The sequence below is a fragment of the Ambystoma mexicanum genome, chromosome 2p (assembly GCF_040938575.1).
Source record: "Ambystoma mexicanum isolate Mex_15411 chromosome 2p, UKY_AmexF1_1, whole genome shotgun sequence".
Lineage (NCBI taxonomy): Eukaryota > Metazoa > Chordata > Amphibia > Caudata > Ambystomatidae > Ambystoma > Ambystoma mexicanum.
In genome coordinates this window covers 1,380,384,356-1,380,398,820 of record NC_090923.1, presented here as the reverse complement: position 1 = coordinate 1,380,398,820, position 14,465 = coordinate 1,380,384,356, and the positions used below count along the sequence as shown (strand labels likewise).

Below are 14,465 nucleotides of genomic sequence, written 5' to 3'. Positions count from 1 at the left end.
GGAGATGTTTAGGAAGAGAGAGTTGTAGATAATGTGGGCCCACACCAGAGAAAGCCTTTTGGATGATGCAGAGGGTCTTGAACTTGATCATTGCCACCATTGGCGGACAATGAAGAGAATTCAGAACTGGAGAGATACGATCCCCTTGAGGCCAAGGACAAGTCTCACAGTCCTGTTCTGGATAAGTTGTAGAGGTTGGAGAGTAGAGGCAGGAGGATTTAGAAAGTGGCTTTTGCAGTAATCCAGCTTAGAGAGGACCAGAGCTCTGGAGACAGTGAGCTTCTGGGGGAAAGTGAAGAAAGGAAGAATACCTCTGAGGAGGTGCAGCTGATAGTTTGACTTCTTAAAGACATCAGAGATGTGAGCAGAGAAGGAGAGGGTGGAGTCAAAGATAACCCCAAGGTTCTTAGCCTCACAAGTAGGAGCAGGAAGGGGGCCCATAGTGGGCAGCCAGAGAGAGGAAAGGAGGGATCTGGTGTTCTGATGAGGAGGATCTCAGTCTTATTGCATTAAGGCAGAGATCATTGGTGGCACACCATTCCTGATTTGCGATCAGACAGTCTGGAATGAGAGAAGGAGATGAGACAGGTGAGGGGAGCCTGAACGAGAGCTGGGTGTCATCCGCGTAACACTGAAAGTTGGAGCAGAAGGGTGCAATGTGGTGGGCGAGAGGTGCCAGGTATTGGTTGAACAGCCAATGAGAGAGGTAAGACCCCTGGGGAACGCCACAAGTTGAGAGAGCAATAGAGGAGAGGAAAGACCCCAATTGGACCTGAGAGTGTTGGTCAGTGAGAAAAGGACTTCAGCCAGGCCAGGGCCTGATCAGTGATACCCAGGTTATCACAGAGGCGATTGAGCAGGATGGCATGATTGATTTATGGTGAATTTGAACTCAGTGTGGGAGTCTGGCGTTACCTTCCCTGTGAAAGTCGGCAATATGACATTAAATTAGCTAGCATATGCTGATGACATTGTCCTTTTTGACAAAACACCAATTGCCGCCACAGGAAGCTAACTCTTTTCCATCAATACGCAGTTATTAATAACCTGAAGGTAAACGGGGAAAAATCCAAAATCATCATTTTCTCGCCTAGATGGGTTTCACCTGGAAGGTGGGCGAACAGCCCCTGGAACGGATAAAGTCCATGAGATATCTGGGTTTATGCCTGACCAGGGAAGCCTGGAAATCATTCTTGAATGGAGGGTTCACTCCATTGCTTGGGCAAATGAAAAGAGTGTAATCTCAGTTGTGCCGTTACTCCCTTCTCCCCTTGGTGAGGTTCTACCTGTAGAAGGTTGAGCCGACTATTTTGTATGGGTTGGCTATTGTGCCAATCGACATGGGGCCATGCCATAACACACTGCAGGGTCAGTCATGGAAGAAAACCCTGGGTTTGGCTAATTCTTTGCCAAATGTGGTATTAAGGCACAAGATGGGATTGACGTCTCTAGCAGGAAGGGCTGTGGAAGGAATTGTCAGAGTATGCTACATTTCTTAACCCTCCAAATGACTCACTTTACCAAAACTTTGGGGATAAGTCTGCCCTGCAGTCGGCGAACACGTTCAATAACTTCAGGGAAAAAATGCATACAATCTTGCATTCAATAGGCTCCTCGATTTAGAAACTGAAGATCACTCCTAACTTGGTGAAGAAAAAGTTATTTGTGATGGATTGGTGTGAAATTTTTGACTTGTTTGCCACATATTCCCTCTATGAAGAGTATACTAAATTCAGAAGAAACAGAGATGAAACCCCACAATATGTACGCATATTCCCCTGTCCAAAAGTACGTGGGATGTACATGCACTTCTGCCTGAATCAATTGTTAACACTTGAGCAGAGGAACAAATGGGACACCTCCATCGCCAATATCAACTGTAGGCTATGCCGGGAGCACTCAGCAAATGAAACACTAAATAATTTTGTTCTGAGTTGCACGGCCATGAGGGAGGCAAGGTTGCGTCACTTGGGCTCGACTGAGCCTTCTGAAATGCTCTGAGTTAGACTCATCTGGGATGACAGGGAAATATAGATTCTCTCCCTTTACACATTGCTGTGCGTTAATATTAAAAAGCTAGAAGATTCTTAGCTGGTGGTATAGGACTTCTGACTGGAAAAAAGTTTATTTTCAAACTAATTAGAAATAGGTTAGGACTGGAAATGATTGTTTGTGTCAATAATTATAACTATAGAGTTTATGTTAGGATTGGAACTGTTTGAAATTGTTAATTTCCTTTTGTAACTGTTTTTACTTTTCTTTTTCTCTTAACTCCTTTGTGAAAAGCTTAGTTTATAGGCTGAAACACAATAATAAACAAAAATGATTAGGTCTTCATAAGTGCCAGGAGTCTGTGGTAGTTGAGAATGCAATCTGTAGTTTATTCAGGCCTTCCTCTATTTGCTAAAATATGTTAGTGGACCATGTGCAATCACACTTACAGTTAAAGGCCTTAAGCCAGTTATGGCTAGTAATGAATTATGTGTTCAATATCAATGTTTAACCATGTACTGACGTATCACAAACACATCCTAAGAAGAGGTGTATTCTGAATATGATCTTAAGATGACTATCAAGATAAGACTGGCCAATGAAAATGGAAGAATTGGGAAAAAGATGGGATTTCTTTGAAGAGGTTTTTCTCCAATCATATGTGGGGGTGGATGGTAATAGAGTATCTGGGCGTTTTTTAATGGTTGCAAAAAGGTAGATAAGATGTCAACTGATGTGGTTTATTAAGACTTGGGTTAGTTTGGTCCTGCAACACCAGCTAACTGCTCCCCGGAGATTTGCACAATAAACTTGCTCATATACAACTGTCTACTCGCTTCTGAAGTGGTGGGCCTGGTTGGGTTGAGGTCATTGTTAGGGAGAATTCTCTAAATGTGCTAATTTCCCTTACCTTTTGAGACCCCCAGCAACTTTGCTGTATTTCTAGGATTTCATTTTTTACCTGGGAACTGTGTGAGCCTTTTCCCCCACTCTTCCATGTATTTTGTGTGTGTTTTACTTTTATGTTCTTTTGTAATTGAGTTTTTAAAACAACCTCCATGGCATCATCTTTTTCTGTGTGTCACACAGCACCTTCAGACTCCCCAAGGTTTAGATATCTTTCCTGGGACTGACTACTGTCTCCCAGGGCATGTAAAGTTAAATTGACTTTACTAGCCTCTTTACATTTACTGTCCCAGCACACCCTATCTTACTATAGAGTGCTGGGGGGGTTGCTTAGCTTCCCCTGAGTCAAAACACTCATGTAACAGTACAATGTTACCTGTTCCTATTTTAAATGGCTGGTGGCAGTGGTTTAGATCAACTACCGTGATTTTTCGCGACCGCTAACAACGGTAGCTCAAAATCAGGGGTAGCTATGTTTTTCAATATGGCGCCCCAGACCTATCTGTAAAAACAGACTCTGGTCATCTTTTTTCGCCATTTCTTTTAGGAAAGGTCCTTCTTGTGTTTGTCTCTGCGCGCCAAACCAGGTTTGGTCCCTTTGTTCGTTGGCCTTTGGCAGGCTTCAGTGCTGAAGCCCCCCTCTGGTGCCAGAGTGTCTGGGGTGGACAGGATGTGAGGGAGGTGCCCGAAACTCCCTGTGCTTAGTCTCCTAGGAGACCTGAATGCACTCTGGTGTGATTGGCCAGCTGGCTGTCAGGCAGGGACAGCCACCCTGCTGTGTGAGTGAGCCAGGCTGAATGAATGGGGGAAAACTGTTTAAAAGCAGGTCTCTGGGACTTGGAAAGCAGAGTTGACCACTGGAATGAAGGAACCGAAGAGGAGAGGAAGGAAGAGGACTGCTGCAACTCCTGGATGACCAGTGAAGTCCTGCTGCAGGTCCGAATTGCATGAAACTCTGACGACAGAGAAGCCCTCAAGGTTAACTTCTTCCCTTGAGTTTGGTGGGAATAGCCAACTCGCAAGCCACCGGGACACCATCCTATTCTGGTTGAATTTTCTTCAGATTGCTGTTGAAAACCGGATAGCCAGAGGGAAGGAAACCAGGGGGACTTTAAGGCACTCACACCTTAAACCAACGTCTTTCTACAGCTTTTGGCCTCTTCCCTGGGCAGTGCAGGAACCTCCCGACGTCCTCCATCCTGTCCCCACGACTGAAGCTCAGGAACAGCGAGATCTGCTCGAACTGCCTCAGCTACAGCTTTCTTCATTTAAAGGGTACTGTGTAAACGCGGTCTGGAAATCTTTTCGGCCATCGAGAAAGTGCGTGAAACTTTCCTCAACTACGAACACTTGTCCTTCCCTAAACATTCATCATACTTTTCACCTAGCCAAATCATTTAAAAATCTGTGGCAAGGACTTAACCGTTACATACCAGAACTGTGCTATTCTATACAAAAGACTTTGAACCATTGACTTTGGCCCAGGCCTGTTGAGAAGAATTGCTGGTTGTATTTAACTGAAACCCTTTGCCCTGCCTATGAATGTATTTTCGCTGTCTATTCTTATAACCTTGTCTTTTCCTCCCTTTTCAAAGTATCTGAAGTGCCATTTTGCTCCTACTTCATTTTTTAGCTAAACTTGTTCAGTTATTTACTGGTTGGATTTGTGTGGTGTATTAGTGTGTGATATTGAGCTGCTCGTGCTAGTGTAATGTTTTACAAATGATTGAGTAAATAAATGTATATTCTTTTACTAAGAAACCTTGAGTAAGTGTTTACTTGAACCACTGTATTGGTTGATCCTTTGTGTAACTTGTTCTACTGCTCACGCAAACTCTTGAGATAGTCTGGCTGCCCATCATTGCTACCACTTTACTGTGTAGTACAGGCTTGTACCAAAGGTGAAATTGTGCTTACACTTGTAGTACTAATTACCTGTAGTGTTCCCAAAGGGTACTGCAGGTGATTCTGCCTAACAGTCATTAAAGGCCCATCCACACATCGAGGTAGGTGTAGGGCTCATATTGTTTATTAGCACTCAGGGTGGGTGCTGCAGCCAATCGGCTTACTCGGATCGCAGGCTGAATCCCACGATCCAAGCCCTTGTTCCGAGCAAGTTGAAGTTTGCTTGCACCCACTTCCCCACCTTACCTACCCGCTGCTGGCCATCTCCCCTTCCCCAACTCTGCCTTTCCCCTCCTGGCTTCCCTTCCTCCATCCCTGCCACTTGCCTGTACTTTGTTCCAATGGGTGCCACAGCTGAGCTGCTGCTCCATCCAGGGCGGCCATGGAAAAGGAAGAGTGGCTCTGCATGGAGCCCCACCTGGCCATCTTGGGTAAGTATTTGGTTGAGTGAATGGGTAGGTAGTGCGCTTACCACAACCCCGTTCATTCAAGCAAATACATTTCTACTAGTACCCCAGGATGTTAACCTGCAGTGTTAATAGCAATAATTACCGGGTCCCTGGGCTGTACTGGATGGTAACTTCCTGGGTTCACTCATTAACTTAGCTTGGACCCCGTCCCATTACCACTCGGTAGAGCTTAGGGACCTGGTTATTATCACTTAATTCATCCTGATTTTTAAATCGGCCAATCGCTAATTTCGGATGGGGTGGAGGAGGAGCATACAGCTCATATTTCTCCAATTACCAGGGCCCACTTTCTCTGCAGATGGGTGGTCCCTGTCTTGTCTGCTAGTGAACATATGCATTTCTCTCTTTGCTTGCTTTTAAGGCAAGTAGAAGGGCTTGGACAAAGTAGTGGGACATAATGAGAACTGGCATAACGAGACAAGGCATAACGTAACACAACGTGACACAAGGTAAAAAACTAGTGCAACAAACAGAGAATTTACATGCAAAAAAGGAAGGCTGCAGAAAACATAGATAAATGAATGAAAACAAAAAGTAGCAAAGCTCCCTTAAAACATAATAATGAACATTTGGTTACAAAATCTAAATTAGTAAGGGAAAAATTAAAAAAAGGAAAACCAAAGGTGGAACAAAGTTAGATATAGATAGGGTGAGGAAGCAAATATAAGTCCTACATGGGTGTGAGGGAACACCCCCTAAGAGCAAAGTGAAGATGCATCAAAAGGACAATTTCACATTGAAACATTCTGGAAAATTTCACAACAAACCACATAGTGCCGAAAAAACCAAAATTGCATAAGATGTCTCAGCAGCTCATTATGACATAACGTACCATAGCATAACATAGCCCAGCACATTAAACCAAAGAAAGCATAGAACTTTAAAGCAGAGTATAACAAACACAATTTAGTTGGCCAATATAAGTTAGACAGTGTTAAGATAAATGTGTGCCTAAATTCCCTGTTACTTCTTTTAGTATTGTTAGCACATTGTGGAACTGCATGAACAAATCATCCATTCACTGGGACAATTTGCACTTCAGCCTCATTCCGAGTCGGCCGGTCCGGTAAAAAAGTGCTGGTATTTGCGAATACCAGCACTTTACCGGACCGGCCGACTACGTGTTTGCCGGTGGGGCACCCGGGTTACGTCTAGCTAAGAGCTGGAGGTAAGCCAGGTGCCCTACTACAAAAAACCTGTATTTGCCGGTGCCGGTAATGATGGCAAATCCTCTCATGGAGTCCTGTGGGACTCCATGAATGGGGATTTACACCATCCCTCCGGCAGCTGTAATCCGGCGGCAATGACTCCAGGCCGGTTACTGGAAATGGTAACTGCATTTGCTGCCGGTATCCTGACGGCTCTACTGCCTGAATACCGGATGGTCAGAACGAGGCCCATTTTCATGGTTAATTTGATGGTTAGTCTTTCTCACTTAGACAATGCCAAAGGGCAGACATATGATCTATTTTATAGTCTTCCAAAAGAGAGCTCTGGCGGACTGATTGCCTCCTTGAAACACTTTATCTGCTGACAGCCAAACTCAGTTACCGTTACCACCACTTTGGACAATGGGTTTACCACGGGATTAGAAGTGGCAGTAATTCTCATTTTTCGGAGTACGTAGGACTCCATGTACATTTTTAGTGGATATACCACCAGCGGATGTACCATGTAGTAAATCTACTGATTTTCGGAGGTAAAGTAGTGGCTGTACCTCCCACTTAGCTGGAGGTAAATGCTCCACTTTACTTCCAAATTTATAATTTGGCAGTGTGGGAAAGCTGGCGGTAATTCAGTTACCATAAAAAAGTAGCAGTAATGGAATTACCACCATTTCTTTCCTGCAGCAACAAACTTGCACAAAAGGACAGGAAGGTTTATGTCCCAGTATTTACTAGAATGTAAATTGATCGTTTCCAAAAAAGGTGATTATTATGAACTGTAACTTGTGGCTTGCCATCAGTTGAGAGTTTGGCCACTTCGAGGATATCCTTCCCTAGATCAAAAGAGTATTAATATTTATTATAACGATGGCACTTTACCTGCTGGCTGGTTTGGCATGTAATAACGAGGCACTGGCTTTGGGTAGGGTGAATTGGGGTTCATCTTGATGGGGGCACTTTCTTTCAGTCTGTCGGATGTACCTGAAACAAATACTATTATTTCAACTGTTGCATTTTAAAGTAAAGTTTGATTTAACATATGACTCATTACACCCAATAGAAATGTTGATTGTTTAAACTTTTCAAACCCTGGCTATGCACTGAAAACATAATATGAGATATGATCAACTCTTTAAAAAAAAAATCAATTTAAATTTTTTTGTATTGCGCTGACTGCATATTTTGATGGGTTGGAGCGCAAATACACCTGGAACAGTATCAGCATGGTCAAGTGTGCCATGCCACATCAATTTGCAAATGTCCTATTAACCTAGGTCTCTCTGCACATTGAGGAACTCGCAGGGCTTGGTACGAATCTCAAAGATGCATATGCAATACCATGGCATCCGGGATGGATCGAATTCTCTCAGGGCCTACCGAATGGTATCAAAACCCCGTCAAATTATGAATGTTATGTCTTCAGTACATCTTGGCAACTTTGTAAACCTCCTTAAAAAGCGTCATTAGAACATGATATGCAAATCGTACATATAGATTACATACATACTGATGAGAAGACATGAGAGGGGAGCCCAGAATTCCTTGATATTATCTCAAGCACTTGATATCTGTACTTGAGACAATAGGTGAGGGACAAATGGAGGCACCTAGAGCAGTATCTGGGACCCATACATACTTGCGCCTTGCCTCCCTCAATGTAGGAAGGAGTCTGCCCCATCCCCCCATGCCATAGGTCAACCTTTGAGAAGGTCGATTCCGCATGGGAGGTTTTGTTTAGTTGGCCCCAATATCACCATTTTCTTTAGGCCCTCTCCTTCCTGGAATCTACCATCATGGTAGAGGGGGTGTCATTTTGAATCCTTCTCATAAGCCTCAAGAATCATCAGTGTCACCCCCCTCTTCTATCCATCATTGAAAACAAATAAGAGAGTTTACCCACCCCCTCCATCGGTGTTAACATATAACTTCATCATCTTTTTATTTTTTAATTTTTTAATTTACTTGTTTAACCTTTTCATTCCCACCTTCATCTCTCATATTGACCCCACTGCTCCAGCCAGCGTTTGCCTCTCCACTCTCAAACCTCCTAAGTGGTGCGCTTCATTTTGTCAACGGCCTTTTCATCCATGTTTTCCTGAAATACCTATTCATTGACTGACACTTTATGGTGTAAACTTAGTGTACAGTAAATAAAAAAGTGTCCCCCAGGACACTTTGGACAGGCATACCCACCCTCTAATAACAAATCATATGTACATTAACCTGTCCTAGAGAAGTTATTTCAGAGTCCACAGCTTCCCTAATCGATATGTATACATTGCCCCAAAAAGGATTTTTTAAATAGGCAAGAAATAATATACTAATTGATTGATTATACATAATCATGATTTTACAAAAATATGTATATGGCATCCACGTCAATATAACATCGTCCACATGGAATGACAAGAATTCATAAAAGACCCTTACAGCTGTAAATCAGCAAAATACTCTTTTCCGGATTCCCATGATTGGTATATACAATTATTCTACTGTGTAAAAAGTGTTCAGTGCAAATACATTCAATGACTCAAGTATAAAACATATATATATCTATATATATATATATATATGTAAAGAAAAAGAGGAGAGGGGAGGGACCGCACTCTCCGTGCACCCAACAAAGTTTGAAAAAGTTCCAACAAAGTTTCCAAAAAAAGGAAAAGCGCAGCTCACACAAGGTAGAAAAAGAGATACATATTTAATAAATTCTTAGCTGTACAAAATGCACAGAACAAAAGACTGGGGAAACAGCATAAACAAACAGAGGCAGGACGCCTGTGGGCACGGCCCGCTTACAACGCGTTTCACGCTCAACTGAGCGCTTGATCACGTGACTACGCCATGTAATATCACACCATACATTGGTGCCACAGCCAATTTCACTCACAAGCATGGAAATGGGGCATTGAGACAGTCATCTGAAGAATGTAAAACCACAAACCAGGCAAGCAGCACTCTACGGGGCAGAGATTTGGGGCGATGCCAATTGTGTAAAACATTGCATCACAGAAAATAGCCTTCTAAAAACATCTTGGGACTACCCAATAGTACGTCAACAAAACTTCATGAACTGATGCCGTTGTGCTAGAGGTTGGGTCCTCTCAACCATGGCTTGTCCATGTTAGAAATGCACGCCTTTGGGTAAATATGTCACAAATGGATGCCAATATGAGCCGAAGAGTCAAGCAAAAGCTCCACAAGTGCAAATTTGATTTTACAGCTCAAATCTCAGCCTCAAGATATTTGAGAGTGTACTGGGAAAAAAAAGAACTAGGTTATGAGGTTAGCCTTGATACAATGAGATCCATCCTAATGCATTCATTGTATATTAACATGTGATCTGGTATTGCTGCTGTTTGAACAACAACTCAACAAATGGGATAACAGTAAATCGAACAAATGTTTGTATTGCAAGACTTGAATCAAATCTGAAGAACATATTTTATTAGCCCACTGCTTGTATCTACACTGTAGAAGATTACATTTGAAACATAGATTTCTATACCATAGAATTAGGTCAACTGACAAAGCCATGCAGCTTTGTAAAAGGACTAACAATGATGCCACCGTTTTCACAAAATGTATATGTAGAGAATGGCTAAGGAGAGCAATGATAATAAAATGAGTGCCCCGAGTAATGCCAACTGCTACATGTTTCATATTGAATTAGACATCAGTTAAAAGTCACAATTTATACATGTGTGATAGGCCCCTTATGTTTTGGACCCAGAGGAACTGGCTATACGATACTATAATCGTATTTTGTGAACCAGAGTATACAAGAGGGCATGTAGGTTTGGAAACTAAGAGCCAAGGCCAAGTGCCTGACTGCCCAAGATCAAGCCCTCCATAGGAGATATGCAAAGTTCACCATCATCCCACTTTTGGCATTCTATAAACAAAAAGTGACGCTGTTACCAACATATGGGGTGGAGACAGGGTTAAATATGCCTTGCTAGATCTGGGAAGTGCTGGAGGTGATCTACTGGAAGAAAGCGTTGCATCTACCCAGGGGTCTGCCTTTAGCCTTCATCAGATTTGAGCTGGGGTTGCAGTCCCTAAATGCGACAGTTCTTTGGAAGTCGCTCTCCCTGTGGCGGAAATCTATTTTGACAACCTCAGCAAAACCTCTGGGGATTTTAAATAATGGAACAATGGATGAGGTGGACTGGCCGCTTGATGCTTGGAGAGCCTGATGCAACATGTGCTTGGCTTCCTTGGACACTTCCATTGACGTTCTTCTGTGCCTTCCCATGCTGGTTAAAAAGAAACTACAGCCGTGGGATTGGATTAATACGCAGGACAAAAGGAGACAATGTAAGCTGGAGAATAATTTCGGCAGAAAATCTAGAATGATTAATACGCTTCTGGCGTATTTCAGAAAGTTCCCATTTCCTGTTTATCGTACGAAATTTATGTGGGTGAGATTCAATTTGTATCCTACTAGGGAGGCATTGATGGCTTACAAGAAACTAGACATGAGTACACCCAGCTGTAGATTTTGTGAGGAGGTAAATGTTGTTGAATCCTTGAAATATTTCATCACGTGATGCGGGGGCCTAATGGCTTAAAGAACTAGGCATCTGCAACCATGCAGGGAAAATGTCACCTCTTCGTCGCTGGAGGAATGGTGGTCTATGTTTTTATTAGGAGAAAAAACATCTATGATTTTTGCACTGGTCAAATTCTTAGAGGCTGCGAGTTCTTAAGTGGGATATGTCGTTAAGGAATTAGGTTGGTCTGTTTGGTTTTGTTGTAGAGGATGTAAACAGGAGGGAGGAAAGGAAGGACTAATGAATGGCTGCTGTTTTCATTGATTGTATTGACGCCTAGATGATGATGAATATGTGATTTTAAATTGTGTTTTTTGTAATGTAAAGGTTTTTTAATGAACCCAGTAAATACATTTTTTTTTTTAAATAAATAGAATAATGTTAGGAAATCGATGATATTACAATCGATGCATTTTAGGAATCCTTGTAATGAGCATAACATGTGTGTAATTAACTCACTTAAAATTGTACAACATAATATGAGCATTCATTGTATATTTGTTAAATGGATCTTCTTGAGCACTGATGGTCGAGTTGTTTAATTCTTATTTTATTTGTGTTTACTGATAAAGGTTAGTTTTTCGCTTTATGTTATAATTGTTCTTGTATAAATATTTTGTTGGACTTTTGTGATTTTTATACCGAAATTAAGCCAAAGAGGAAAGATGATTGGTATATGCAATTATTCTAGCTGTGTAGAAGTGCTCAATTCAGATACATTAAATGACCCAATTATACATATATACATTACACCATAATAAACTCAGCATTAAAACAAATCCCTTTGGATTGTTCTATATAGGATATTGTTAACCTTGGGAACCTTTTTTTTTTACTCATTTAACATATATATGAAAACGAATTTTCGACAAACAGGATGCCAGAATGGTGAGCCGGTTTCATCTTATTATTGGTTTAAGAATTAGTGAGAAGCCCGTTGGAGGTTGTATTAAGTCTGAATGCTAGAAAAAAAAAATGTAGCGCTTTCCAAACACTTTGGGAACTCTGTGGATATAGAAAGTGATGCAAGATATATCGGCTTTAAGAAATGCCATTTGAAGAAAGGAATGAAATCCTTCATAGATGGGGAATAATAACATGAAAAAACAAGTTTAAAGGTCCAATTGTGGATATGATATTGCCTATGTTTAAACTTAATGCTACAGATTTTACATAACGTAAGTGGAATCCCTTTGTTATTGGACAGGAGTAACCTAATGCACATTTTTCACATGATACATAGGCATCTGTCTCCTTAAGGTAACAGTAATCTTGTCCTACGTTCATGTTTATTAACAATAGTTCTATTAAAGACAGCTGGCTTGTTGAGTAACAGTGATTTTAAATGATTGTTATTTGCAGAAGGTTTGCCTATGCTCACGCCAGTGCAGTACTCCTCCTTAATATCTTACTTCACTGAAGCCTGCTCCTGATGAAAGTCCTGATGAAGATCTTTGAATGTATTCTCACTGAAAATGTTTTACACAGTAGAATCATTGTATATACGAATCATGGGGATCACAAAAAGAGGATTTTGCTGATGTGCAGAATAGGACGTTTGATGAACACGTCATTCCATGTGAACGATGTTGTACTGAAGTGGATTAAACATTTTTATATTGGTATAATTAATGAACGAGTTAATTATTTCGTGTACAAGCTTTTATTGAGCATCATATACATATTTATTATGAGAGCTCTGGGCTCTGCAATATCTTCTATTGGACAGTTTTATGTCCATATGATCCTCAAACTAGGATTACCCATAAACGGTGCTTTCCTTTCCGTCCATATTTTGCTCACTTACTTCCCGTTAAAATTAATAGGAACACCCTAGACTTTGTGGTGATGGCCTCATTCACAACCTCCTCTTACCACCAAAGAGCCACTCTACAGCGGCTTTATTTCTAATTTTAACAAGCCTGCTGTCATCATATCCTTGAAGGCTTTCAACCAAAGCACTGGTAAGACGTTCTTGATGAACCCACGCCTCAGGAAGACCAAAGATATATTCTCTACAGTTGACCACCGGTGGGCCAAATGTGTTCTTCACGCCTTGAAATTCATGCGTTGGACGATGTCATTCCGCGGCCCTCCTCTCCGGGCTCATGTTCCCATTTTGTTACATTTACATTATCCACAGACTCTCATCCAGAGCCCCACCAACTTCCAAATCAAGGCCACTGCTCTTTTTGACACTACGCTCTTGTATTGGAAGGGTCTCTTGCCAAGGCCATTTCACGTGGCCCACCCCTGCGGAGCATCAATTTAATGGAGTCCTTCGGTCCAAAATCCTTCCACAAAATTCAAGAACCTCATTAGAGATGTAAATCTTGACTTCAATGGCTCTTCCCCTTCTTTTGTAAGCTTTGGACACAGGTGGCCCTTTAAGAGCTCACTAAATACATGCTTTAAACTCCTTTTGACATAGCCAGCCGCAAACTAGTGTCTGGTGTTGCCGGGTGAAAGTAGTGTAACTCAGCCTTAAAGCACATGTAAAAACTTGTTTCTGAACAAAAAAATATTTTCAGAAAATACAGGATGCTCTCAGGAATCCTCAATTTGTGTTCTTGACCAATCAGAAAGTCTTTCAATAATAATGTGTTGTGGGCTTGACATCACGCTTACTGGAACTATCTTCCAATCTGAATAACTTTTTTGTAGATTAGGTGCACAGCACAGAGGAAGACTTCAGTTTCCAGGTTTCAAGTTTGTTTTACTATCAGATGCTTTTTCTAATGCTTTGGACTAATCTCAGGCAAGCTTCTCAAACTTCTCCTCAAATGTCTACATCCTTCCTCGGATCCAACCAATGCCTCATCCTTTTTTTTCAGTGCTAAAAAGGTTCCGACACTGCGGCCAAAACTGGTTTCCTTGTCACCACTGGCCATATTGCAAGAACTTTCATACTTTCTATCCACATCCCCTTGCTGAAGAAACTCCTAGACCCTTCACTGCTTTGAAAATACCATCAGAAGTCTGGTCACCCATGACTGTGCCAGATTCCTGAGATGGCTTCTGTTGGCAAACTAGAAGGTCCAATTGTGGTCACAGTATATGTCCATATGGTTGTTGACCTGGCGTCTGAGAGGGATATGGCTGCATTTAGGTAAGCAGTACTGATGCTTTGTAGACGAGGACTTGTAAACCTTCATCCTCTCAATGAACTTGAAGGCCGATTTTATGTGCATAGATTCCTGTTGAGTCCCTTGAAGGTGGCAATGTTGATCCCTGAATCTTCACCACCTGCTAAAATCATACCTCGCTCACAGAGAACATTGCAGCAAACTTGTCTCGGGACGATAGCTCAGGGGCAACACGCTCGCCTTGGAAGCAAGACGACACAGAGCAACACAAGGTTGATCCCCGGGTCCGCGCTTAGAAACCTCTGGGTATTAAGCGCGTTATAAATAACCTATCATATCATAACTAGAGGTATTCTTCTCGTTCTCAACAGTGTTCCCTTGCAT

At 41.9% G+C, this 14,465-nt stretch overlaps 1 protein-coding gene across 1 annotated transcript in view; it reads right to left on the bottom strand.

Annotated features, from left to right (window-relative positions):
• Positions 1 to 14,465, bottom strand: part of LOC138567515 (lipopolysaccharide-induced tumor necrosis factor-alpha factor homolog) — a 302,792-nt gene that overhangs the window by 248,028 nt on the left and 40,299 nt on the right. Inside the window, exon 2 of the mRNA XM_069645785.1 lies at positions 7,319 to 7,420. Coding sequence (XP_069501886.1) covers positions 7,319 to 7,382 — 64 coding nt within the window. The 5' untranslated portion in view covers positions 7,383 to 7,420. The remainder of the gene's footprint in view (positions 1 to 7,318; positions 7,421 to 14,465) is intronic.